Source organism: Podarcis pityusensis (genome assembly GCF_964106645.2).
Source record: "Podarcis pityusensis genome assembly, chromosome: Z".
NCBI lineage: Eukaryota > Metazoa > Chordata > Lepidosauria > Squamata > Lacertidae > Podarcis > Podarcis pityusensis.
Genome location: NC_138044.1, coordinates 25,873,746 through 25,900,827, shown reverse-complemented (window position 1 = coordinate 25,900,827; position 27,082 = coordinate 25,873,746). Strand labels below are relative to the sequence as shown.

General features: G+C 43.9%; 1 protein-coding gene across 3 annotated transcripts in view; it reads right to left on the bottom strand.

The window, feature by feature from the left end:
* COL4A6 (collagen type IV alpha 6 chain) overlaps positions 1 to 27,082 on the bottom strand; it is a 172,640-nt gene that overhangs the window by 48,807 nt on the left and 96,751 nt on the right. For all 3 annotated transcript variants that reach the window (XM_080990522.1, XM_080990521.1, XM_080990523.1), the window contains exons 5-14: positions 23,351 to 23,485; positions 20,984 to 21,028; positions 15,558 to 15,674; positions 14,460 to 14,528; positions 13,687 to 13,722; positions 12,627 to 12,689; positions 11,347 to 11,382; positions 9,842 to 9,887; positions 8,301 to 8,389; positions 1,720 to 1,773 (exon numbers count right to left, since the gene is read on the bottom strand). In XM_080990522.1, coding sequence (XP_080846648.1) covers positions 1,720 to 1,773; positions 8,301 to 8,389; positions 9,842 to 9,887; positions 11,347 to 11,382; positions 12,627 to 12,689; positions 13,687 to 13,722; positions 14,460 to 14,528; positions 15,558 to 15,674; positions 20,984 to 21,028; positions 23,351 to 23,485 — 690 coding nt within the window. The remainder of the gene's footprint in view (positions 1 to 1,719; positions 1,774 to 8,300; positions 8,390 to 9,841; positions 9,888 to 11,346; positions 11,383 to 12,626; positions 12,690 to 13,686; positions 13,723 to 14,459; positions 14,529 to 15,557; positions 15,675 to 20,983; positions 21,029 to 23,350; positions 23,486 to 27,082) is intronic.

Below are 27,082 nucleotides of genomic sequence, written 5' to 3'. Positions count from 1 at the left end.
AATCTCCTTCTCAATTTCCCCCCTGGACACTGCTCCATTCTGCCTTGCTGTTCATCAGCAGGGTTAGGATTCCTCTGCCTCTGTAATTATGACAGATAATAACAACAGATGAAATAATAATAATAGATGAAAGGGCTCTCCAGTGGCAGGGAGCTGAAACGGAAAGGGATGCAGGTGGGAAGGAGAGAGGATATTCTTAGGCATAACCATAAAACTATTACATGTAGAACAGGAGTAGCCAACAGGATGCCCTCCAGATGTTGCTGCACTGTACAACTCCCATATTTCTGACCATTGGCCATGCTGGTTGAGGCAGATGGATGCTGTAGTCCAACAACATCTGGGAGGCATCATGTTGTCTTCCTCTGCTGTACAGCAAGGGAGCTAAGGAATACAGGAATCTCCACCTCCCAAATATTTTATCTGAGTGCAAGAGCCCTTTCCCCACTTGTGATTACCAGCAACTGGTATTAGCAGGGCATACTTCTTCCAACACAAAGGCAGAACAAACTGTACTCATGATGTCTATTAGCCATTGACAGCCTTTTCCTCCATTTGTCTAACGCTCTTTTAAAGCCATCCAAATTGGTGGCCATCAGTACCTCTTGTGGGAATGAATTCCGTTGTTTGCACTGTGTGAAGAATTACTCTCTTTTTTTGTTCTCTAATGAATCTTCCAACATCCCACTTCACTGGATGGCTGTGACTTATAGTTTTTCAAGAAAGGGTGAAAAGCTTTCAGCTGTCCTCTCTCACCAGTGCTGCTATGGCTCAGGTAACTTGGTCATACAAAACCCTTGCAAATCATTGACTTCCTGCTCCATTACCTAATGTTTCAGGAGCACAGCTGAGCATACAACCGCATCACAGTATGCAGCAAGGGTCCCATGCATATATCTGGCATTATCTGTGGCTCATACAAGCAAAGGGAAGAGCTCTTGAACATATGGAATGCCCACATGCATTCTGCATGACTCTTTGGTCTGAAAAATGGGATGTGTGAAAAAAGAGCATTTCCCTTCTTCATCAAAACATAGATCATGTTTACTACCACAAACCCAAGAAGCCAAAAAGAACATTTGTCCTTGGGGGTAGTAAGTAGGAAAGCTCATAACACTGATGCAATTCAGATAATTTATCTCATGCTTCAAAACTTTCCTAAAATATTTATTCCTTAGTATTCCTTAGACTGTTAAAGAGGCTGTAAATTTTCCTAAAATATTTATACTGGACTGTACAGCGGTTGTAAAATTTCCTAAAATATTTAGTCCTTATAGATTATATGGAATCAGATTTACTAAATTTTAATGTCTGTGGAACTTGATCATGGCCACCCAAGAAAGTGGGGAGAAAGGGAAGACTGGAAAGTCAGTGCTCAGCTGCTGGAGAGCAGCAACAGGAGATTGCACCATGTAGATGCACTTCAAAGTACTTCAAAGAGATAATGTAGGGAAGTGGCTCTTGCACCTCACTTATTTTATACCACTGTATAAAACATCTGAAACCTCCAAATGTTGTTGGACTGCAACTCACACCATTCTTGACTAGAAGCCATGCCAGCTGTGGCTGATGGGAGTTGGGAGTCCAACAACGTCTGGATAAACGCAGATCAACCCCCTCCCCAATGGCTTTATGCCTTCTTTATAAGCCCTTTGTATTAAAAGAACTAGAGGAGTGGAAACATAGCAAACTCTTGTGCCATGGCATAAACAAACTTACTGGAGGACCAGGAAACCCAGGAGGACCAGGAAAGCCTTCAGGACCAGGAACACCCTGAAAAAAGACGCAAGAGGATTTATAGAAAATACTGGCAATTCCAAGGGAATGGGAACCATTTCATAGAATCATAGAATCATAGAGTTGGAAGAGACCACAAGGGCCATCGAGTCCAACCCCCTGCCAAGCAGGAAACACCATCAGAGCACTCCTGACATATGGTTGTCAAGCCTCTGCTTAAAGACCTCCAAAGAAGGAGACTCCACCACACTCCTTGGCAGCAAATTCCACTGTCGAACAGCTCTTACTGTCAGGAAGTTCTTCCTAATGTTTAGGTGGAATTTCTTTCTTGTAGTTTGGATCCATTACTCCGTGTCCGCTTCTCTGGAGCAGCAGAAAACAACCTTTCACCCTCCTCTATGTCACATTCTTTTATATATTTGAACATGGCTATCATATCACCCCTTAACCTCCTCTTCTCCAGGCTAAACATGCCCAGCTCCCTTAGCCGTTCCTCATAAGGCATCGTTTCCAGGCCTTTGACCATTTTGGTTGCCCTCCTCTGGACACGTTCCAGTTTGTCAGTGTCCTTCTTGAACTGTGGTGCCCAGAACTGGACACAGTACTGACCAGAGCAGAATACAGTGGCACTATTACTTCCCTTGATGCTATATTCCTATTGATGCAGCCCAGAATTGCATTGGCTTTTTTAGCTGCCGCGTCATACTGTTGGCTCATGTCAAGTTTGTGGTCAACCAAGACTCCTAGATCCTTTTCACATGTACTGCTCTCAAGCCAGGTGTCACCCATCTTGTATTTGTGCCTCTCAATTTTTTTGCCCAAGTGCAATACTTTACATTTCTCCCTGTTCAAATTCATCTTGTTTGTTTTGGCCCAGTTCTCTAATCTGTCAAGGTCGTTTTGAAGTGTGATCCTGTCCTCTGGGGTGTTAGCCACCCCTCCCAGTTTGGTGTCATCTGCAAATTTGATCAGGATGCCCTTGAGTCCATCATCCAAGTCGTTGATAAAGATGTTGAATAAGACCGGGCCCAAGACAGAACCCTGTGGCACCCCACTAGTCACTCTTCTCCAGGATGAAGAGGAACCATTGATGAGCACCCTTTGGGTTCGGTCAGTCAGCCAGTTACAAATCCACTGAGTGGTAGCATAGTCAAGACCGCATTTTACCAGCTTCTTTACAAGAATATCATGGGGCACCTTGTCAAATGCCTTGCTGAAATCAAGGTAGGCTACATCCACTGCGTTCCCTTCATCTACCAGGCTTGTAATTCTGTCAAAAAACGAGATCAGGTTAGTCTGACATGACTTATTTTTCAGAAATCCATGCTGACTATTGGTGATCACAGCATTCCTTTCTAGGTGCTCACAGACTGTTTGCTTAATGATCTGCTCCAGAATCTTCCCTGGTATTGATGTCAGACTGACTGGGCGGTAATTATTTGGGTCCTCTCTTTTCCCCTTTTTGAAAATAGGGACAACATTTGCCCTCCTCCAGTCTGCCGGGACTTCGCCTGTTCTCCAGGAATTCTCAAAGATGACTGCCAGTGGTTCTGAGATCACATCTGCCAGTTCTTTTAATACTCTTGGATGCAGTTCATCTGACCCTGGAGACTTGAAAACATCTAAACTAGCCAAGTATTCTTGTACTATCTCCTTAGTTATTCTGGGCTGTGTTTCCTCTGCTGGATCATTTGCTCCAAATTCTTCAGGTCGGGCATTGTTTTCTTTATTGGAGAAGACTGAGGCAAAGAAGGCATTGAGGAGTTCAGCCCTTTCTGTGTCCCCTGTTTGCATTTCACCATCTTCTCCTCTGAGTCACCCCACTGTTTCTTTGTTCTTCCTTTTGCTACGAACATACCCATAAAAGCCTTTTTTGCTGCTTTTAACCTCTCTAGCAAGCCTGAATTCATTCTGTGCTTTAGCTTTTCTGACTTTGTGTCTACACGTGCTGGCTATTTGTTTGAATTCCTCTTTGGTGGTTCCCCCCTTTTCCATTTTTTGTACACGTCCTTTTTTAATCTTAACTCAGTTAAAAGTTCTTTAGATAGCCACCCTGGCTTCTTTAGGCACCTTCCATGTTTCCGTCTCATTGGTATTGCCTGAAGTTGTGCTTTTACTATCTCCCTCTTAACAAACTCCCAGCCATCATGAACTCCCTTTCCTTTTAGTATTACTGTCCATGGGATCTCACCCAGCACTTCCCTAAGTTTTATGAAGTCGGCTTTCTTAAAGTCAAGAAATTGAGTCCTAGTATGCTTGGCTGCTCCTTTCCGCTGTATAGTAAACTTCAGAAGAGCATGATCACTCGCGCCTAATGATCCTTCCACTTCTACCCCACTAACCAGGTCATCAACATTGGTTAGGACCAGATCTAAAATGGCTGTTCCTCTTGTTGCTTCTCCCACTTTCTGGACAATGAAGTTGTCTGCAAGGCCAGTGAGGAATCTGTTTGACCTTATGCTCTTGGCTGAGTTTGACATCCAACAAATATCCGGGTAACTGAAGTCCCCCATTACTACTATCTCCCTTCCTTTTGCATGCTTGGCCATCTGTTCCAGGAAGTCATCATCTATGTCCTCCGTTTGGCTTGGGGATCTATAGTAAACTCCCACAATGAGGTCACTGTTATTCTTCTCTCCCTTAATTTTGACCCAAATGCTCTCACTTTGGCTTTGAGGTTCTAAATCTTGGATCTCTTCGCAGGTATATACATCCCTGACATATAACGCCACTCCTCCTCCTTTCTTGTCTGGTCTGTTTCTCTGAAATAGATTGTATCCCTCCATTATTACATTCCAATCGTGGGACTTATCCCACCAGGTTTCAGTGATGCCTATTATTATGTCATATTTAGTTTGCTGTACCAAGAGCTCAAGCTCATCTTCTTTATTTCCCACGCTTTGCGCATTAGTGTACAGACATTGAAGTCCATTAATCATTCCCCCATGTCTCTTATTTAAGGATTTTTTCCTCCCACCACTAGGTCTGCGTGCTGTTTGCTCCATTTGGTCTATGACATTTGGATGATCATCTTCATCAATTGATAGACTCCTACCTTCAGGAGCACTGTCTCCCTCCCCCACATTAGTCAGTTTAAAGCCCTCCTGATGAGGTTTCTGAGATTTTTGGCAAAAACATTCCTCCCAACCGTTGTGAGGTGCAGCCCATCGCTTGCCAGAAGTCCATCTTCAAGAAACTGCAGTCCGTGATCTAAGAATCCAAACCGTTCCTGTTTACACCATTTGCGAAGCCAGCTGTTCACTTCCACTATTTTTCCCTCTCTCCCTGGGCCACGTCGTTTAACTGGAAGGACAGATGAGATGACAATTTGTGCATTTAATTGCTTCAATTTCCTGCCCAGAGCCTCGTAGTCTCTTTTGATCTTCTGGAGGCTATTGCTTGCAGTGTCATTGGTTCCCACATGAACCAAGAGGAAGGGGTATTTGTCAGTGGGTTTTATGATTCCTTGCAGTCGTTCAGTTACATCTTGGATCTTAGCCCCGGGGAGACAGCACACTTCCCGAGACATCTTGTCAGGCCCACAGATCACTGCTTCTGTTCCCCTCAGTAGGGAATCCCCTATCACCACTACACACCTCCTCTTAGGTTTGGTCAGGGTTCTTCCGTGAGCTGTCCGTTCCAAGGTCGCCTGCACATTCCCTGAGGACTGACTTTGCTGCTCGTCTTCATATACCTGATCGACTGTAATGAGGGAGAGATCCTCAAATGGAGTCTGCTCTTCGTCTTCCATGCTAGGGGAGAGGACCTCAAAGCGATTGTGTATTTCTAAACAATCAGAGCGAACCCTGGGCCTCCTACTTCTTTGAGTCACGTTTCTCCATATATCTGGCTCCTGTGTTGATGAACTAGCCTCCTTCTCAGGGGAGTCCCCTGTCTCCTCCTTGGTGGAGACGGTGTGCTCTGTTGCTTCCAAGAAGAGCTCCAGCTCTCTAATTCTTTGGAGCGTAGCTACACGTTCCTCCAGTTGCTGGACTTTGTCTTCTAAGAGGGCAATCAACATGCAATTGCTGCAGGTAACGCTGCCTGCAACCTTTGGCAAGATGGCAAACATTGCGCAGGAACCGCAGGCGACTTCAGCTGTTCCCTCCCCCTCCATCTTGAGAACGTGTCATTGGGGGTGGCTACAGCGGTCCTCCATCATCAAAAGCGTGAAGACAAGACAAATAACTCCCCCCCAAAAAAACCTAGGTCTCCCCCAACAAACGTTTGAGACTAGCTCCCCTAAATCTAAAAGATGGATCAAACTGTGCACGCCGCTAGGCGCGCGCCGCTGCCCTGCAAGCTCTGATAAGCTCCTCCCACAGCTAATCACCTGCCTCAACAGAAACCCTGCCCCCTCTGACCTTTGCACAGGGAGAGCAGCTAATCAGTCACAAAGAAACACACACACAAGAAAACCCTTTTTGCACCTTCTTCAGCTGCTGACCTGCAAGCTCTGATAAGCTCCTCCCACAGCTAATCACCTGCCTCAACAGAAACCCTGCCCCCTCTGACCTTTGCACAGGGAGAGCAGCTAATCAGCCACAAAGAAACACACACACACACACACACACACACGAAAACCCTTTTTGCTCCTTCTTCAGCTGCTGCCCTGCCCTTCTTCAGCTGCTGCCCTGAACATTCAAATCCTAATCCAGTGTTTCCCAAACTTGGGTCTCCAGCTGTTTCTGGATTACAATTCCCATCATCCCATGACCACTGGTCCTGCTAGCCACGGATGATAGGAGTTGTAGTTCAGAAGCAGCCTGGAGACCCAAGTTTGGGAAACACTGCCCTAAACTGTGTTTAATCTTATGGTTTGTTGTAACAAGTCAGCATTTTAAACTATCCTTTGAAGTTGGCTTGCTAACATTAAGAGCAGTTTGGTGGGTGTGGATGACAGGCAAGCAGTAATTAATCTAAAATGGAAGCAAAAGTTCCAAATTCCTTGCTTGTGGCACTGGAAAAGGAAGGAGTACATGAACCTGAGGATAACCTAGATTTGTGCCCATAACATTTAGCTCTGGTTTAGCATTAACTAAAAAACTAGCCCCATCTTGCCTAACCAAATCAGCTGAGATGGCCCAATTTAATCCCAGATAATCTGTAAAAATACTCAGTCACTTCAACTTGTGTTTTAGCAAATACACATGAACCCATCTTGAAAATATAATGACTGGCGAAACATGCATAAAAACTGAGAGCTGCTATTTGTCTGCCCTTATTTGCCTCTTATTTTAAGAGATTACATTTTCCACCTGGGTTACTGTAGTTTCACGATTCAGAGGGTTTCTGTATAGAAGCATGTGGCATGTCAACGCTCCCAAACTAATGATTAAAACCTTGGGAAGCCTTTTGACTGCTTCCTCTTCTGGGAAAGCTTAAGTTCTCAGCAACAAGCAAACAACCAGAAAAAATCGTTCCAAAATGCTTAGGTCACCTTGGTGGTGGTGGGAAAACAGTGTTGGAAATCATTGATCAAGGCTTCTGGAAATCAGACCAAGTGAGTTAATCATTCACAGAGTTGAATAAATATCGAGCATCCGCAATAACTGGCCTCAGTTGTCTCTGCCCTCCTTGAATAACTAATTTCAAAGTAGGCTGATAAATATTTTTAATCACCTTAGGGGCATGAGACACATTGTTATCTTGGCTTTTTCCCTGGGGAACAAAAGGTCAAAAGGATGCTTCTAACCTCTAAGCAAATTCCTGCCAGTTATCACAAGAGAGTGTGCCAAAATAGTGCTGAATCAAGGATTTCTCAGTGCATCAGTTCAATAAAGAACCAAGAGGTGGAAAAAGGTAAATAGACCATCTCTTCTGAGTTTGCATTTTGATTAATGCATGCACAAGGCAGGTCTTAAATTTTCTGTTGCAACAGAGTTCTCTCCCCTCCTTGCAAGGAGGTTGGAGAGACCCAGAACAATGGTGTGCAAGCCCCTATAAAGACTTTTGAAATTGTCCACCCTGTAGCCCAAGACTAGCCCCCCAAAACATCATACATACATCAAAGAAGGAGGCAGTCTCCAGCAGAACTTTGAGAGTGTTGCTTCTTTCCTGTCTGACAGGATACCTGATAATGCCTTACTTGATTGTATTTTCTGGGTAGCCTGACTATTCCTTTGAGATGGTAAATACTTTAGTTCCTGAATCTCTTACACATATTGATAGTTTGCTCAGCTTAACAGATACTTGCCAGACTGTATTTGAAGTGAGGTGCAAGACAATTGGAAAGCTTTTCTCATTTCCTTTCTCTATGCAGAGAAATATTGGGGATCCATTTGGGAGAGTCAAAATGGCTTCAGGATTGCTCTCCTTACTATTTCAGACACTATACTTATGTATGTGTGTTTGCCTTGTACAGTTATGAACATTTATTCTATATTTGAGACCTTAGAATTCCTATAACAAAACCTTCAGGCTTGGCTTGGTCTGACTTCTGCTACAACTCAAAGCATCAACATCATCTGGCCAAGCCAGAGAACCGATCTACCAAAAGATTTATTCAGTAGGTTCTCCCAGTTTCACACTAAACATGGGAGATTCCAAAGTTAAAGACAAACCTTAGCTCCTTGCTGTCCTTTGGGGAATCCCATGAATTCCTGGATCCCTGTAGAAGGTGGAGGACCAGCGGGCCCTGGAAGCCCAACATCTCCCTATTGGGGGAAAAGATTATGCATGAGGTTAGGCAATTTAGAATGTATGCCTTGCATGGGTAAAGCATATTCAAGGGGTTTTAAAGCCAAAAGAAAAAAAAGCTTGGAAATCCCAGAAGCTGGAATCACAAATCAGTTGTCAAAAGACATGCTGAGTGCAAGGGGAACTTAGAAGGGGCTGAGTGGGTGTTGCTGGTTATGAACACTGGTAGATATTCTAGGTGAGAAAAGTCCACCCGAAATTTGGTTTGGTAAAGAGGAGCCCCGTGGATACAGGATAGCAGCCTGAACTGCAAGTTGCTGGGAAAGATAGCAAAGGAAAGCTTCTGCACTCAACAGGCATTTGGTTGGCCACTGTAGGAAGAGGGTGCTGGACTAGACTGAACCCTTGGCTCAACCCAGCTGACCAAACATCGGAAGCTGCCTTATAATGAGTCAGGTCCTTGATCCCTCTAGCTCAGTATTTCTACAATGACTAGCAGCAGCTGCCCAAGGTATCAGGCAGAGGGCCTTTCCCCAGCCCTGACCTGCAGATGCCCGGGAACTGAAATGAAGACCTTCTTCATTAAAAGCAGCTGCTCTGCCACTCAGCAGCAGCCCTTCCCTGTATTCTTAAGGCTGCTTCATCAAGGAAAGAGGATTCAGTGGAGTACAACTTTGGATCTGACTTTCTATTCATCATATTCAGGGGGAAAGATAGCAATGGGGTCCGTCTCTCCAGAACAGCTGCTATAGAAACCAAATTTCAGTCAAATGAAGCGTGAATTAAGAGTTATGGAAAGACATTGAGAGAAACTGTTTTAAATGTATAGTGGGGCCTGAGTTGAATGGATCACTACTCTGACTCAGGGCTTATCCATATTTCCTCTGGTCCTGTTGCTTTCCCCCTGGGGAATTCCATCCACCCTCAAGCACTCAATTGGAGTAAATGGCAATTTGGGTTTTCCTTCGAAGGTCATAGGGGTGGGGCGCACCATGGGGCCTCCGGAGTCTGCCTGCCTCCTCCCACTCAGCCGCCCTACAGCTGGGGGAAAGCAGCAGGCTGACCGTTTGGGCAGCATGGAGCCTGCGCGTGCCTAAGCCACCGCGTCTCTCCCAGGAGAGACGCATGGCTCAGGCACGCTGCAGGCACTGCGGTGAGTGCCGCCCGGCATTTTGTCACCCCTCTCAGTGGTGACACCAGGGGCGACCTGCACCCACCACACACCCCTTCCTCCACCCCTGATTCCAGTAGTATTTGATCTGACTCGCAGTAGCTCTCTAGGGCTTCAAGACCAACCACTGGAAATGGTTAGGGTTGTTGACATATTTGCTCCTGAGTAACTCCTTTCGTTTGATGAATCAAATGAGGTTCCTAACTGGGGATTAAATGGCTGGGATAACCATTAGCCGGATGCCTAAGCGCATTTCCAAATATCAACACATGGCAAAGCCAAAATAAACTGAACTTGCCTTTGCTCCTTTTTCTCCTTGGAAAACTAGACCACTGTTACCCTGTTGAAAACCAAAACCAAATAAGCAATGTATTATGAAAAATAAACCTGTTTCAAATTTGTAGAAAAATGAGCAAAAAAACACAAATCAAGAATCTCCTAAAATAATTAATGCACAGTGTTCTTGTTATGACATTTATTTAGTACCCCCCTTCACCAGCAGGATGGGTTATTATAACGATTTAAAATTCAGAACTAAAACCATTTAAAAGAAATGGCAGAAACAGGAATTGATTGGGTCCTGAAAACACATGTCTCAGGTGTCAAAGGTCAGGGTAAAGCATTCACTGAAAGCTGTAGAGTGAAGGTGTCAGATGCACCTTTGTGGAGAGGGAATTCCACAGCTTGGGCTGCCATGGAGAATGCCTTGCCCTGGGCTGCCACCCCTTGAGCTTCTGGGAGCAGTAGAACTACAAAGAGGGCCCCCTCTACTGGTCTTAACACCAGATGGGGGCCTAGTATAGCTGTTTCAAAACAGAGGTTATAGGAGTCCCAAAGGCATCCCCAGCCAGTAATCTGGCCGCTGCATATTGGACCAGCTGAAGTTTCTGAGTCATCTTCAAGAGCAGCATTGCCATTATCCAATCTGAAAGCTACCAGAGCATAGATTACAGTGGAGAAGTCATTTCTGGCCATAAGGAGCAAAGCTGGCAAGCCAGCCAGAACTAGAAATATACACTTCTAGCCAATGAAGCCACTTGGTCTCTAGTGACAATGCTGGATCCAGGAGCACCTCCAAGCTATGAACCTGCTCCTTCCATGGTACAAGCCATCTTCACACCTCTTGGACTTGAGAACTTAGAACACAAAACACCTTTGCCTTTACAGGGTTCAGTTTCAATTTCTTGGCCCACATCCAGGCCCACTGCCTCCAAACACCTGCCTAGCACCTCCATGACTTCTCCTGATTTAGATGGAACAGAGAGTTAGAGATGAGTGTCGTCCACAAATTGCTGACACTCAAGATAACAGCTCCCAGTGGCTTTCTATATATCTTAAATAGCATGGGGAGAAGATGGAACCTACAGGACACCACAGAAAAGTTCTCATGGCATCGAATAGTAGCTTCTTTTGACTGCTTTCTGGAAACTGCCCTGGATGAAGGAGCAGAACTACTGAAACACAGTACCATCAGAGACTCCATGTCAACAGTATCAAAAATCTCCGAGAGATTAAGGAGAACAAGCAAAGTTGAACTTCCTGCATCTCTCTCCCAGCAAATGCCATCAACCAGGATGACCAAGGCAGTTTCAGTACCATGCCCCGGCCTGATTGAAATGGATCCAGATAAGTATATGTAATAGTTTCCTCCAAGCATGCCTGAAGCTAGACGACCATATTTGATCCGAAAGCTTTGATGTTGCTTAAAGGATGCAACGAAAAACAACAACAACGTTACTTATCTAATGAATGGAAATGTCTAAAATCCAAGAATCAAGGCAATAATCAAACATACTTACCACAGGACCTGGGGGGCCAGGTGGACCTGGTGGCCCCTAAATGTAAAAAAAGAAAACCAAAAAAATTACATATAGGAATTTACACTTGGCTGGGATGTCAATTTTTTTAAAGGCATGGGCATGAAAACAGAAAAAGAAGAAGCAAAGACAGGCACAAAAAGAAATGAAGGGTGGGTGTCTGTCTTATTATCCAAAAATTAACAATTGTTTACTGTAGAGTATGCTGCAAATGTAAGCACAGAAGCACAGAGAATGAACGGGTGAGATCAGATGACACATCTCTTCCCTAATTCTGGTGGGAAGTGAAACGGCCTCTTTCCTCCCCACTCACCCATGCCACTAGATGTTGCCCTAACTTTTAAATACTGGTGTGTGTGTCCAAGGCCAAAGCATCTCCTCCCCAATAAGGCTGGTGAACCAGTCATAGCTGGAAAATGGTATTCCTAGACCTCAGTGACAGTGTTCAATCCAGGAGCAACCACAAACTGCAGAGCTGCTGCATCCATGGGAGTGCAACCCTGTCCAGAATAGGCTGTTTCATCACCTCTGCAAAGTGAGGACCTGGGACACATTAATACCTCTGTCTTTTCAGGATTCAGCTTCAGTTTACTGGGCCCATACTCAGCCCATCCCCACCTCCGTGCAGGAGTCTAACACCTCAACCACCTTTCCCAATTCAGGTGGACCAGAGAGACAGAGATGGGTGTAATCTGCATATTGATGACACTTTGTTCTAAGTCTCCTCATGACAGCTCCCAGTAATGCCATACAGATTTTAGCCTAGGGGAAGAGACGGAGCCCTCCGGGATGACCGCAGGGCAACTTCCATGGCACCAAAGCAGCCCTGGAGATAGGAGCAGAATCACTGAAGCACAGCTGAGTCCAACAACATCTGGAGGGCATCACTTTGGTTACTCTGCTCCATAGAAAATATAAAACCAATCATAGGTACAAAGAGCAGCAATACAACTGAACTCCAGTAAAGTGCACTTAGGATTTCGGCCTCAATGATGAATTGCTGCATTGTCTCTGGGAAAGGAGTGAGGGGCTTCATTTCCAGGATCAGTCATTCATTAACTGCACTTGTGTGTTTTCTCAAAGAAACTATTTTAACATTAGGGGCTGCTATAAAAATAAAACCTAAAAATTTAAGCTACCAACATTCGTAGCAAAAATACAGCTCTGCACAACTAACAAAAAAAATTTGAATATAGCAAAATGACTATAGCAGGAAACATTATAATGAATGGCAAGGAGGGCAAACAGAAAGAGTGACTTACCGGAAATCCAGGTAGCCCTGCTGGGCCAATAGGACCAGTAGGGCCAGAGAAACCTTTAGGTCCCTGGAAAAAGAAACATTATGGAATATAACTTGCAATATCATAGGCTTTTTGGGTAGAGAATAATGGGCCATATATGCATGTATTATTCCCTTGTGCATAAAAAATCATATGCAGGCAAATTAATGGAGAATAATCCTTCCCATTTTAGGGAATGGGTATTCCTACTTATTTGTTATGGTAGCTGCTTTGCTGGTTCAGAAATAGTGATCTCATCTTTAAAATGTTGAGAACAGAAATATTGCCAATGCAGTTTGCTGTTACTCCTCCCTTCCCTCATGCATCTCTTGGGCTGCTTCTACTGTGGATAGTGGAAACAATAGTTTCACATTACATGTGAACTGAGAAACTGTGGTTTAATCTCAGTTTATGAACCAGAATGTGAAACAGGGATTTGATTCTGTAATGGGATGGAACACGAAACCACAACTGGAGCATCAAAGCCAATGTGTGAGGAAAGGAGGGAGCAAGTGGGCATGACACTTGTCCTCAATTAAGAACCATAGTTCATTAAGCTGAAATTGTTCTGTGTGTACTAGACCATTGTGTGCACCAGATCCACCTGCTGTTGTCATACAGTGCAGCAGTTATTTGCAGATCAATGGCGTGAGCAGAATTTGGTGAGCTTGAATCTCTTGCATGCTCTTTCATGGGTGGTCCCAAGAAGAAAACTAAGGATCACAAGAGTGCACTAAAAATAAGTGCAAGTGGAGTTCAGCACATGCCATCAGCCTTAACATAGGCAGTACTCCACGTGTGGTATGAGCAACTAGAACTTGGTGTGCAGCTATAAAAGCAGACATAGTATGAGAATTGATCCCACACTATCCAGAAATGCTCATGGTCTTTGGGATGATGATATCTGTATTCAGCATTTCAAATAAACAGCACAATCCCAGGACAGCAAACATAAATAACAAAAAGATGCATTTTGGTTCTCTTAAGGAGCTGCTTGTCAAGATTCAAAGCTTTTATCAGAGTGTATGGAAAACAAACTTACAACTGCACCATCCAATCCGGAACGACCTCTTTCTCCCTAAACAACAACAATAGCCTTTGATGAAGCCGAAATTAAATATTCAAACAAATGCTTTAATGCAGATGATGATGATGATACTACTACTATTACTATTGCCATTATCACAACAACTGGTTAACTATTACCTACATGCTAAGATGCAACACTACTGAGTGAAACATCTACCTTACTGGCTCAGATACACATTCAGAAATAAAAATCCATGATTAAGCCTCAGATAGAGGCAAAATTATTTTAAAATGTCAAAAATAAAATCTACATTTCTATTCATTTATGCCCTGTATGCATGTGTGATACAAACAGGTATGAAAATTGTAAACAGTTGATTGCAGTCACTTGCAGAAAATGCCCACCTAACCAAAACACAAGCAACAAAATGAAATGTCTTAGACCAGCTTTCCCCAGCCTGGGTGGAATCTAGACACATATAAAAAAACACTGTGAAAATGTTTTTTTTTTAAAAAAAAGTTTTGAAAAATATATTGAATTTTTCATGGCTCACCGTCACCATCTCGTGTCACATTTGTATAATACACTTTACAACACACTTAAAACATTGTATTTGCAGCTGTATAGCTGAGTCCCTGGTGCCTTTTGGATGCTTTGAACTACAGCTCCCATCATCCCCGGGCAGCACAGTCGTAGTGCAAAATATCTGGAGGGTGCCAGGTTTGAGAAGGCTGGTGAAAGTATTATGCATGCTTCCATTTTTCCCATGTTTGAACATATCTTACCTTCATTCCTTTAAAAACTCCCTGGGCAAAAGAAGGCTCGCCTTTTGGCCCCTTTGGTCCAGGGTCACCCTATATAGACACATAAAAACAAAAAATCCAACCAGTCAAGCATGTTTGTTTCTCTTTAAAAAAACAAGGGGCAGGGGTAGAAAGCAAAAATGTGAACTTTCCTGAAACCAGTGCCAAAAAGCAAATGGATATAAGCAGGACCCAATTGTTCACCTTGTACCTCCCAGAACTCTCCCAAGGCCACAACCTCCTTGAGTGCTTTTGCCAGGTCTGAATATGTTCTTGGACTTGGACAGTGCCTCTTGTTTGCCTGGGAAGAGCTGGAGAGATGAGCAAGGTATGTGTGTGGGGAGTGTGGGGGGGGGCAGGCGGGTGTGTAGAAACCTCTGAACTATACATGGGATGGGATGCACTCCATGCTAGGAAGGTAGCAGTTATATCCATCACTTTTCCCACATTTGCATCTGACTTCACCCACCTTCAGAAAGGTTGCCAGCAGGAGCATGTGGCTTTCAGGCTCAAAAAGCTTCCCCACCCCTGACTTAACTGCAAAACTACCTTATACCACACCACTGTTCCCTGCAACCCATGACTGCCTATTCCAAATGACAGTGGCTTTCCATAGTTTTGGACAGAATGCCTTCCCAGCTCTCCAAACATAGGGTTGCCATATTTCAAAGAGTGAAAAGGAAATACAGTCATACCTTGGTCGGATGCTTCAGGTTACGTTTTTTCAGGTTGCAGACCGCCGAAACCCGGAAGTACCGGAATGGGTTACTTCCGGGTTCTGGCGTCGCGCATGCGCAGAAGTGCCAAATCGCAACCCACGCGTGTGCAAATACGCTGCTGCGGGTTGCAGACACTGCAGGTTGCGAATGTGCATCCTGCACGGATCACGTTCGCAACCCGACCCACTGTACACCAAAATCTACACTTCTGACATGGGCTGCCATATGTCTGGATTTCCACCTGGGTGCATTAAAGCTATTTCTGCCAGGGTGCTGTTTCCGACGTCTGAATCCCGGCTATGTCCGGGAAATTTTAGACATATGGCAGCCCTACCTAACATAAGGCAGTACAACGAATTACCGGGGGACCTTGCATGCCAGGAAATCCATCTGGTCCTGGAACCCCAGGACTCCCAATAGTGCCATTACAGCCATCCAGGCCAGGCAAGCCTCTGTGTCCTGGCTGACCAGGATGTCCCTGTGCAAAGAGAGAAAAGGAAAATAGTGCATTAAGATTAGCATTTTGCAAACATCTTTGGACTTTTAAAAAATGTACAATAATGTAAACAGTTGCTGTAAGAGGAATCAGTTTATCAAAACTAATGAAAACAAAGATTTGATTTAGCCAGCCAAGGAGTTTTCCAGAGACAAAAATAAAATGGTTACGAAAGCATAGCTGAACAATAATGACCTACGTGCCCTAACTCAGAACCCGGTGGTGATACACTTCCAGTGTTCTTTATCATGCATTTGCAATAGCAAGCACACTGGAGAGAGCAAAGGAACACACTTGCAGATCTGCAGTCTACAGGGAAATGAACACAAAAGCTCTCAGGATGGGTAATTCTTATTTATACATCATCAGAACTCCCCAGCCTCTGGGTGCTTTAAGGGCTGCCTCATTCTGCATGTCTCAAGTCGATCATGGAGAACATCCTGTGGATGGTTTTTAGTAGTTCCCCATGGACCAGAAGCCACCCTCCCAACCTCACAGGGAGGAGGCACATGAAGAAGGGCCTCAGATGATGAATGCAGAGTCTGGGTCAGTTTATATGGGGAGAGGCGGTCCTTGAGGTATTGTGGTCCTGAGCCACTTAAGGCTTTATAGGTCAAAACCAGCACTTTGAATTGGTCATGGAAACTAATCAGCAGCCAGTGCAGGTAGACCAGGATTGGTGTAATATGCTCAAACCATCTTGGCCCAGTGAGCAACATGGCCACTGAATTCTGCACTAGCTTAAGTTTCCAAATATGATATGAAGCCTCCACATTCAGAGGCAGGTTGCATTTGACTCACAGTTCCAGTGCCACTGAAAACTGAAAAGTCTCCTCCCCAGGTGCCTGCTTTAAGGCGCAAGATAGAATATGTGAGGATATCCAATCGCCTGTTTTGTTTTTTATAGAAAATGTACATTTTGTGAAATTATTAAGCTTCACTTGAGATTAGATTGGGAAGGGTAAGCATGTAAAGCCAAAATCATGTACAGTCAAAACAACCCCGGAGCTTCCCTCCCATGTGACCATCCATACCTTTTCAAAGTAGGCATGCCTCATGCAAGGTGAGGAAAATAAAAGCTCTTTCTGTGGCAGGAAAGCCCAGTGTGGAAAGAGCTTTTCAAGCTCTCTTCCTGACTTATTGGGCTCTGGGAAGGTCTTGCTCGGGCTCTGGAGGCCTTTGGCAGATCTCAGATGGCCCCAGGAGATTTTGCAGAGGCCTCTAAAGCCCTTACGGGACCTTCCCAGAGCTTGGTAAGCAAGGTGAAGAGCTTGAAAAGCTCTTTCCACTCCGTGTGTGTTTAATTTGTTCTGTGTCCGCTGGCCTGTCACCAAGCATGTAAAGCTGTGGTCGTGCAAGTTAAATGTGTGCAAGCTGCAAGTCTGCTGTACTCCACTCCTTTTTAAAAGTGGATTTGTTGCACTTGGTTGACAGAGCATTTTAATCCACTTTTAATTGTATGCACCTAAATATCTTTGCATGCCCCTTTAATCCCTCCTGCAAAATTCTGCCAGTCTGGGGGCACCCTAAGACAACATTCAAACATGGAAAAGAAGGACTGATGGGTTTATCTCTGTGCTCTTTCCTAGGGGCTATTCTTGCTCTGAAGAGAATTGTGACGCTAGATGGCAGCAGCTGCAGCTTTAAGAAAATGAGCACCTCTGGATCCTCACTGTAAAGGGGACGTAATTATAAAGGGTCCTACTTAATCTGGGTTACTCTCTCAGTATTGTATGAACCAAAACCACCATATCAAACTCTCAAGAACTGAAAGGCAGAGCTTATTCAAGGTTTTTGCATAGCATTACAACTTGTCTGACAGACACCATTGATAAACAAAGTATACTACATCCCAGAGGTAGCCAACCCTCTAGATGTTTTTGCACTACAACTCCCATCAGCCTTGGGGCTGGCCAGGGCCAATGGGAGTCCAAGAACCACTAGTGGGCACTATGTTGGTCACGTCAGAGATAGGCTGGTTTTGCAAAGCAGTGGTGGGGAGCCTGTGGTCCTAAAGATGTTGTCGGACTCCAACTCCCACAAATGTACCTTGAGTGCTGTTGCTGCCTACTACTGCCAGGTAAACCCAAGGGAGCCCACTGTCAGAGGAGGGGATTGAATAGAGGATATAGCCAATGTTCTCTGCCAGTGTGAAGGTGAGTTCTAACATTGCACAACAAAAGATTCCACTGCTTCTGCAAGAAATAGATATTTCACTGTGGAACTCCCTGCTTACTGACACCAGCCAGGCACCTTCACTGAACTCTTTTCAGAACCTGCAAAGAACATTTCTGTTCAGGTAACCATCCCTGGATATGTCGAACGTTGACATGTTCTAAACTGTTTCTAGTTTATCTTTGAACGTTCTAAACTGTTTGAACTATTTAAGCTGATTTCAACTGTTTTTATTGATAATTTCATTGTTTCTTTGTAAACCACTTTCAGAGGTCTGCCCCCTCCCTGCCCCCGGACAATCAAGCAACATATAAGAAGGTAAAGGGACCCCTGACCATTAGATCCAGTCATGACCGACTCTGGGGTTGCGGCGCTCATCTCACTTTATTGGCTGAGGGAGCCGGCGTACAGCTTCTGGGTCATGTGGCCAGCATGACTAAGCCGCTTCTGGCGAACCAGAGCAGCGCACGGAAACACCGTCTACCTTCCCACTGGAGCGGTACCTATTTATCTACGTGCACTTTGACGTGCTTTCGAACTGCTAGGTTGGAAGGAGCAGGGACCGAGGAACGGGAGCTCACGCCGTCGCGGGGATTCAAACCGCTGACCTTCTGATCGGCAAGTCCTAGGCTCTGTGGTTTAACCCACAGTGCTACCCGCGTCCCTAAGCAGCATATAAATTTTATGAAATAAGTAAATAAAACAATACAAAGTTACTGGCAACCTGCTTAGATCTTGCAGAACAAGGTTCCGCTGGCAGAACAAGCACACCACCAGGTGACTTTAACATGGTGCTATTTGAGATACATCCTGTATACAAATAAGCCAGTTCCAACTATACTGTGCTGATTTGTGGGTGGGCTGCTTTTCAAACTGGGAGGAGCTTTCCCCCAATCTCAATCATCGCAGAGATGTATGGCGGGGCTGTGTGTGAAATGCCCCCCAAGTAGCTGTGTGGGTTTTAAAAGATATTTTCTTTGTTTCACACTCTCCAGAAGGTATTGTCTGGCTAATGCATTTAATGTATAAACTGCAGCAGTTCAAACTGTGCTGGCAGCAACAACAATAAAATAAAATGAAATTAGGAGTTGGCAAAGGTCCCGCTAAAGGATTATTGGGAAAATTAGCCCACACTGGTGGAAACTCCTGATTTGCAGTTCTTGGTACATCCCTTGCCCAGCTTCCTCTCTGTTTAAAAGCTACTCCCTTTAAAAGCAGGGGTGTCTGCTGTTGTAATCTCTTGTATGCGGTTTAGGAGTAAAGTATCTTGTGTCAACACACCATACAGTAATAAAATATAAACATTGAACTGTGACTATTCAAAGCAAACACGTGCAATTCTTTATACATATCTTTATGTATTTAGATTTATAGCCAGAAGGCTGCAGATATCTCTAGGGACAAGCTCATTCAGTGGAAATGATAATTATATGTGTTTGCAAATAAAGACCAGCAGCTCCTACCCACAAGTAGATAACTAGATAATACTACAGACTGTTTGTGGGCTACATTATCTCCAGCTTCTACAATATTATTAACATCCTGGAGTAGCTTTCTTGTTTTGAGATGGAGCTTACAGAGATGATGAGCTCAAATTTTACCTGCCATTGCTATAGGTCAATTCATGCTTTGCATTAAGTCTGCTCATTTGGGCACTAAATAGCTGCAGAGCAGCAGAATGAGCTGGTAGAATGAACTACACAATGCCAGATTTCAGATGAAGAAAATCACAGACTAATGCAGTTGAGAAATGATAAACAAAATTTAAAGCATTGTTGTATTCAAAAGTGGATTCCCTCCCTGAAATGGCATGGTCTCTTCCCTCTTGCTGCTATTGTTAAATGTATGCTTACTTAATGTGACTTACAATTATACATATAAAAAAACTTACAAGTATAAAAGTTTAAGACTAACATCAAAGCTGTAGGGCAAAAGCAAGTGTGGTGCCCTCAGCGCTACATTGAATACAAACCACTATACCAAATGTTCCTGCTCTATCAATTCAGATTAAAGAGATTACAATAGAGGGTGTTTCGGATGACACAGGGACACCTTTTTCTAACACAGTGCCTGGGAATGGCCTGTCTTCTAAACTTTTCCAGAGGAACTGAATAAACATTGAAAAAAGGGGGGGGAATAGATTCACTCAAGGATGAACGCTAGCCCAATTTAATAAGCAGCTCTGTATATTATGAGAGCTGGAGGGGGGGGCCCTCTGGTGAGTTCCAGATCTTGCCTTTAAAATAGCCTGAGGTTCCTCCCCTGCCCCCAAACACTTTTAAACAGAACTGATAGAAGCCATTCCATGTACTATTTCACTGTGTTGTTTCCATTTAGCAAGCCTTGTATATTCAGCTGAAATGGTATAAACCTTGCATCTCGCTTTCCAAACTCCTGAACCTTGTTCCATGGGAAAAACTAAACACATGCTGCAGGGTGGGGGATTTTTAGAGGGCTGCTTCTCCCGTACATCTGTGGTTAACAGTTCATAAACACAGGCGGCTGCAGCGGCTGCTGCCAAGAGATTTCATCGGCCCAGCTGCATCAACACGGAAAGACAGAAACTTACCTGGCGGTCAACATTTCCTACACGACCTTTGGTGGCCCTTTCCCTCCTGCAAGGACTCCCACTGTGCAAAGGCTTTCCAGTTCCCTTAAAGACCAGTCCCATAAGTGTTCTGTAGTAATCACATCCAGTCCTCACACAGATTGGAATGGGACTGCACTGGAAACCGTACCACATTTTTTCAAGCATTGGGAACTGTCCGTGTTCACGGCATTAACATAGAAAGTAAATTGGTACTAGCCAGTTTCTCCATGTGAAATATAAGAAAGGTGGAACTGGGAGGCAGATTCGTTCGGCTTATGGTTTATTGATGTTTAACAGTAATGATTGCATTTATTAATCCTGTGTGCTTATTATATTACTTACCTGAATTATACAACAGTGACTTGCCTATACACAGTTTACGGGAAATATGATGAGATGCAGCCTGCTTTTTAACTCAGATAAATGACTATGCATTTTCTGGGGGCATGGGAAAAGCAAAACAATACAAACAGCAGCATTATTTCAAAACTTTATACTTAATTTTTTAAAACACAGAGAGACTTACAGGAACTCCGGATATTCCTGGAAATCCGGGGACTCCCATTGGGCCCTGAAAGGATTAAAAAGATGCAGTTGATGTTTCATCTGATCCATAGATCTGAGCTCTGTTAGCAATTTATGGTAGTTTAGAATAAAAATGGACTAGTCACAGGTGATGACACTGATCTATTTATCTATTTACCCTTTTCTTAAACACCTGAAATGTATATTTTAGGACCTACCTCCTTTTGCAAAAAAAAAGGTGTTTTAAACTAGAACCCTGATCATCTTGGTTGCCCTCCTCTGAACGCATTCCAGCTTGTCAATATTCTTTCTTAAGTTAGGAAGTGAGTAAAAAGATGAGTCGCGAGTTTAAAATACGAAACCGCATATGCTCTAAGTATTTTCACCGGTGTTGTTGTTTACTAAGACCACCTAAATTGTTTGTGTTTGTGTTTGGCCAAGAGATCTGAAATGCTCTGAATATTTTTTGTAGTCAATGAAAGCTTAATGATTACAGTCAATTTAAGGTAAAGGTTAAGGGACCCCTGACCATTAGCCGACTCTGGGGTTGCGGTGCTGATCTCGCTTTGTTGGCCGAGGGAGCCGGCGTACAGCTTCCGGGTCATGTGGCCAGCATGACTAAGCCGCTTCTGGTGAACCAGAGCAGCGCATGGAAACGCCATTTACCTTCCCGACGGAGCGGTACCTATTTATCTACTTGCACTTTGACTTGCTTTCGAACTGCTAGGTTGGCAGGAGCAGGGACCAAGCAACGGGAGCTCACCCGAACCTTTTGATCAGTAAGTTCTAGGCTCTGTGGTTTAATCCACAGCGCCACCCGCATCCCTTACAGTCAATTTAAGACATCTCAAAAGGTATTTCCTGGTGCATCCCCTTTTTTTGTGGGGACGACGACTCTATTTGGGAAACCGCACTAGGGTCCCCAGCCACCTTGATCTGGCCGGGCAAGACCCACTGTGATGTGCTCCCTGAGAGGTTCCTTATGAAGCCGACATACTGCAAAAGGTTCCCTAGCCCTGCTGTAGTGAAAGAAGGAATTCAAAAATAGAAACTTCAGACTGATGGCTGAAGGAGAATTTATTGGTACAAATACTCTGCCTAACACATTTCAACAAAATGTCTTCGGGTAGATTCTCTTGAATCAAAAGGTGCCATTTCAGAGTTTTGGTATACAAAGGATTAGAACCAGCACACTTTGTCCAAACACAGTGAGCGGCCAATTAAATTCTCCTTCAAGCACCAGTTTGTGAGCTTTGCCTCTTCTTGGCTTCTGTGCCTTGCCCTCCATTCTTTCTGATTAAATGATATTACTCCACAGAGCTGTTTGCCAAATTGCTCTCTTGGCCATATTTTAAAAGTATTTCTATAAGCAAATGGGAGGCTGGGGAATAGTTACTTGGCTAGAACTGAGCCAAAATTTCTCGGAAGAGGTCTACCCCCCTGAGAACTTTCTTTTCCATCACCTCCCGGGGGGGGGGGGGGCGTCATTTTGCGGAATGATCTCTGAATATCTTCTGCTCTTCTTCTTTTTTTAAACAGTGGAGGCTGGTATTCAGGGCAAATGGACCATTGCCCCACCAACTACACTCTGCCCTCATCCAGCTAACTTACAACCAGCCTAGGGAGTAGCACTGCCTGTCAATGTCCTCCTTTGCTGCCTTTGTCAAATTCAGCAGTAAGGAGGATGGAGACAAAACTAGAATTAGCTGGCTCCGCCACATATATACAAACCTGCACAGGTCTAATAAACATCTTCTGAGACCAGTTTCAAAATTTGGACCTGGAACACTCCCAATAACATCACTGGGAGTCCAAAGACAATGCCTACCTCCTAAAACCCATGAACTTCAGTACCCTTTCACCACATGTTCCTTCTAGAAGCAGCAGTAGAAAAGTTGTCTTGCCTCCTGGAGGCCTTTCTGCAAAATCTCCCTCTCACTAGTTTCCGATATGCTGCAGTGACATTGTCCCATGTGTTGTGGGCTCTGGGAAATGTGATTTCCCAAGGATACCTGGATCTTTAGTAATTACATTTGCCAGGGTCCCTGACACTAAACCACTGCAGGATATAAAGCACTAAATGGTGGTGATGACAGGAACAGGTGTTCATGGCTCAAGTTTTAATCTAAGCCAAAAAGAACTTTTTTGGGATTATGGTGCCCAATTTATAATGAAGCCATATGAAATAGCCAAATTTGTATTATGTGCTAGGTAATTGTGATCTTCAGTGATTTTGATATTGCTCTATGTGTACCCCATACTTCTACAGGGAATGAACAAGACAGCACTTTGCCATTCCAGCAGTAAGTGAGTAAAAACAGGGATGTCTTTAAGGATTCAGAAAGCTCAGAGGAATGGATAAACTTACCTTATCTCCCTTCAGTCCAGCTGTACCTGGGGCACCTGTGCTCCCTCTCTCTCCCTTTGGCCCCCTCAAGCCTTCTGGCCCAGTAAACCCTGGAACACCCATCCGTCCTTGGTTCCCAATTGGTCCTGGTTGACCCTAGGAGGAAGGGGAGGAAATCCATCTTAAGAGTTTGCAAACAAGCACCTGCCTTGCCAAAAAGCACCCCCCAAAAGCATCCAACAGGAAATGACTGAAGGAGGAGTACAACTCATCTGGAGTGCAATGTTTGGTTCTGGGTACCAGAGAAGGGAAACAGAGATGATAAGGCATATGGTTAAGAGAAGTGGATCTGTTTAGCCTTGAGAAGAGATGATGGGGTGCAAGTGTTGACAAGAAGCACTCTTCAGCTATCTGAAGGGCTGACATGCAGAAAAGGACAAAGGCATGGTCCCTGCTGCTGCTCTTGAGGGAAGGATAAGATCTAATGGGTATAAGTTAAACAAAGGTAGTTAAGGGCCAGCATCAAGTGTCAGCATGAATGGGCATCTCCTGAGGGCCCACAAGCTGTCAGGGGGACCAATTACGCTTTTACACCATTGCAACCTGCTTGTTCATCTGCACCCAAAGGATTCCTGCCAGAAAAATCTTGCTTGACTTTTCTTTGGTCACAAAGATGCTGTTTACTGCAAACAGCACTTCTGGAGTAAAAAAAATATTGGGGTGGATTTTTAGCAGGAAGTTGGTATAGGCCCCCAATCCATATCAGAAGCACATTCCAGATTTGGGCCCCTGGGCTTCTTCTCTCCCCCCCACCCCCAAAGCAAAAGTAACTAGCTGAAACAAACCTTTTTTAAAAAAACATGACTAACGTTCCATTTCACAAGGAGGTCACATTTGTGTAACTCACTTGCTATTGTTTGCAAATATGTATGTGTATTTGTGTATGTGAAAATTGTGGTAGGCTTGACCAGTACTCAAAGTCCTTTAACAGCTGGGGAAGGAACAACAGCTATATGAATAATGCAGGATGTACTCAAAGTTGTTTCCAAAGTAGACATGAAAGGCCTTGCTACTTTGGTTTGTGGAAATGGCAGGCCACACGAGTTGTCTTAACAGGGGGGGAAATTATGGAAAGGCCAGATGGTGCCAAAGTTAGTTCATGTTATGTGTGGTTTTTTAAACTGCATAACAAATTTCAAAAAACAATTATCATGTTGTTGTTGTTGTTGTTGTTGTTGTTGTTGTTGTTGTTGTTAAAAAGCTAATCCCTGAATTGCATTTTTCCTATAAACCTCAAGTGTTGGAGCAATTTAAATGCAAAAAATACAATTTTAAATAAAGCCAGAGAACAGTTCAGAGACAAAACCCTACACATTAAACCCCGAAGAGCAGGAAGTCGCCCTACTAAAAGAAATGCAGATTATATAAAAAGCACTTATTACAACAAAAAGGGTTTCATCTGTCTGCTAAAATGCTGAAGAGCTAACAAGGAAAGTTACCTTAGGTAAGCTATTCCAAAGTGTAGGTGTCACAATCAAAAAGGTCCTGTCCCACACCCTAGAAGATCATTTCAGAACAAGGGAGAACACAGAGATGGCTCTCAGCCCCAAGAACACAAAAAGTCATTGTGGTGTAGTGGCTGGAATATTGGGCCTAGTCCTTGTCAATGGACAGGGATGATGATGGGAGTTGTTACATGATTAAGTTGAGACTCCTACATTGCACAGGGTTGGAATGGATGACCCTTGGTATCCTTTCTAATTCAACAATTCTATGATTCTGCTATTCTAACTACTGCAGCTTTTATCAGTTGCAGCTTTCAATTACCAAGCAACTGGACTGCAACTGATACAACTGGATCTGAAACACATACCTAAACACAAGTTACCTCTGATTTTTCAGCATGAAATGTATGTAGTGCTGCCCAGCTAGAAGACTGATGTGCCTTGTCTTCTGTGGATCACAGCAGAGGATCTTGCCCCTTTGCAACTCATCACTCAAAGAACATTCTGCCCGGAGTGTGCATACTAAATCCTGGAAATTCCAAGGCTAAGAGAATGGTATATTGAAGTGTGGGGTCCAGCTGTACTTCATAAACTCACAGGAGTTATGTGGTTATGGTAAGGAGTGCAGAGTGTTAATAATTTCTAAGGAGACTGGAAATGTTTTAAACTGGATTAGAGTAATAGAGTGAAATGCTTCTTTTCCTTTATTCTGAATAAGTTTGATAACTTTGGTTGTGTATAAGCAGAAGAGCCCTCAGCTCTTGTTAATAAACCAACCAAGACTTTTGTAGCACTTTAAAGATTAATGAATTCATTATGTCATAAGCTTTTGTGCACCATAGTCCACTTCATCAGATGCATCATGTGTAATCCTGGATTGGCAAGCATATGCAGTAAACATGCATGGATGAGAGACCAGGGTTCACAGGATAATGAAATGCACACACACACAAAAGCTTTGATGGTGATGCTTACATGAAAGCAAAATAGTTACAGTGACCAATTAGCAAGACAACCTTACTGGTGACACAAGCTAAGTAATGCACATAGTCCTTGCACACTTAACACGTATGATGAAGGGCAAAAGAAAAAGCTTGCACCTTAACAAATTTATTGCCTATAAATTTCTGCAAAACCCTTTCTCTCAGGGCTCATCCACACTTCTGCTTGTTCAGTGCTTTCTAGGCATGGGTATATGATGTTTTTCATTTGCCCTGCCCCCCCTGCCCCCAGTTTACTGCTGTTTACTGCTAAATTGCCTGCTGAATTACCTGCTGTTTACTGCTGACTAGCGGAAGTGTGGATGAGCCCTAACTCTCCCTCTGTTTTTTGCAACAATAGATACCAGTAAGATCAAAATTATTTTTGTTGTTGATGATGTTGTTTCTGATATGAGTTTTTTTGCTTCTTTATGTATTATTAATGAAAATAACTATATAGAGACAGAGAAGGAGAGAGAGAAAGAAAGAAAGAGAAAGAGAAAGAGGGAGAAGAGGGCAGTGGGGGCAAGTTGTGAAAATGTGTAGTTAGTAGAAGCCGAACTCTCTGCTTGCCACCCCTCTTTCACCCAGGCCCTCCTCTCAGACCTTGCCAAACCCTCTCCCCTTACCATCATGCTTCCCTCTGAGGCCTCTGATTCAGAGCAGGCGTGGGAGTCACCAAAGGATGCATTTCTGAGAGTAATGTAACCGTCAACCCCCTTTCCCAGGGAATTCTGGGAATTGTAACTCTCTGAAGGGCATGCTAACAAACTCTGAGCACCCTTAGCAAAATGCAGTTCTCAGGATGCTTTGGGGTAAGCCATGACTTTTTAAAGTGGTATGATACTGCTTTCATTTTGTACTGCTGATGGGGACTCGGATCACCCTGAGGGATGTTAGGCTAGATGGGTCTTTGATCTCATCCTAAAGAGGCTTTCTTACGTTCGTATATAATAATGCAACACTGAGGAATGATTGTGAAGGTCGTATCCAAATCTGATTACCGTTAGTTTCAAGAGTTCTACAATGGAGGGATTAAGTGTAGGTCCTGTGTTCTAATCCCAAGAAAGAGAAAAAATGACTGAAACCTCTGTTTTACTTTGCACACTACAAGAGAGATCTTAATACTGCTTGAAGATTTAGCCCAGTATCCAGGGGTGGCTCCAGCGGCACAAAGACCCAGCGAAATGTTGCTAATCTCCCTCGTAATGTGATTAAACCATGATAATCTAATTCTTATGAATTTCATTTAAATCCTTTTGAAGATG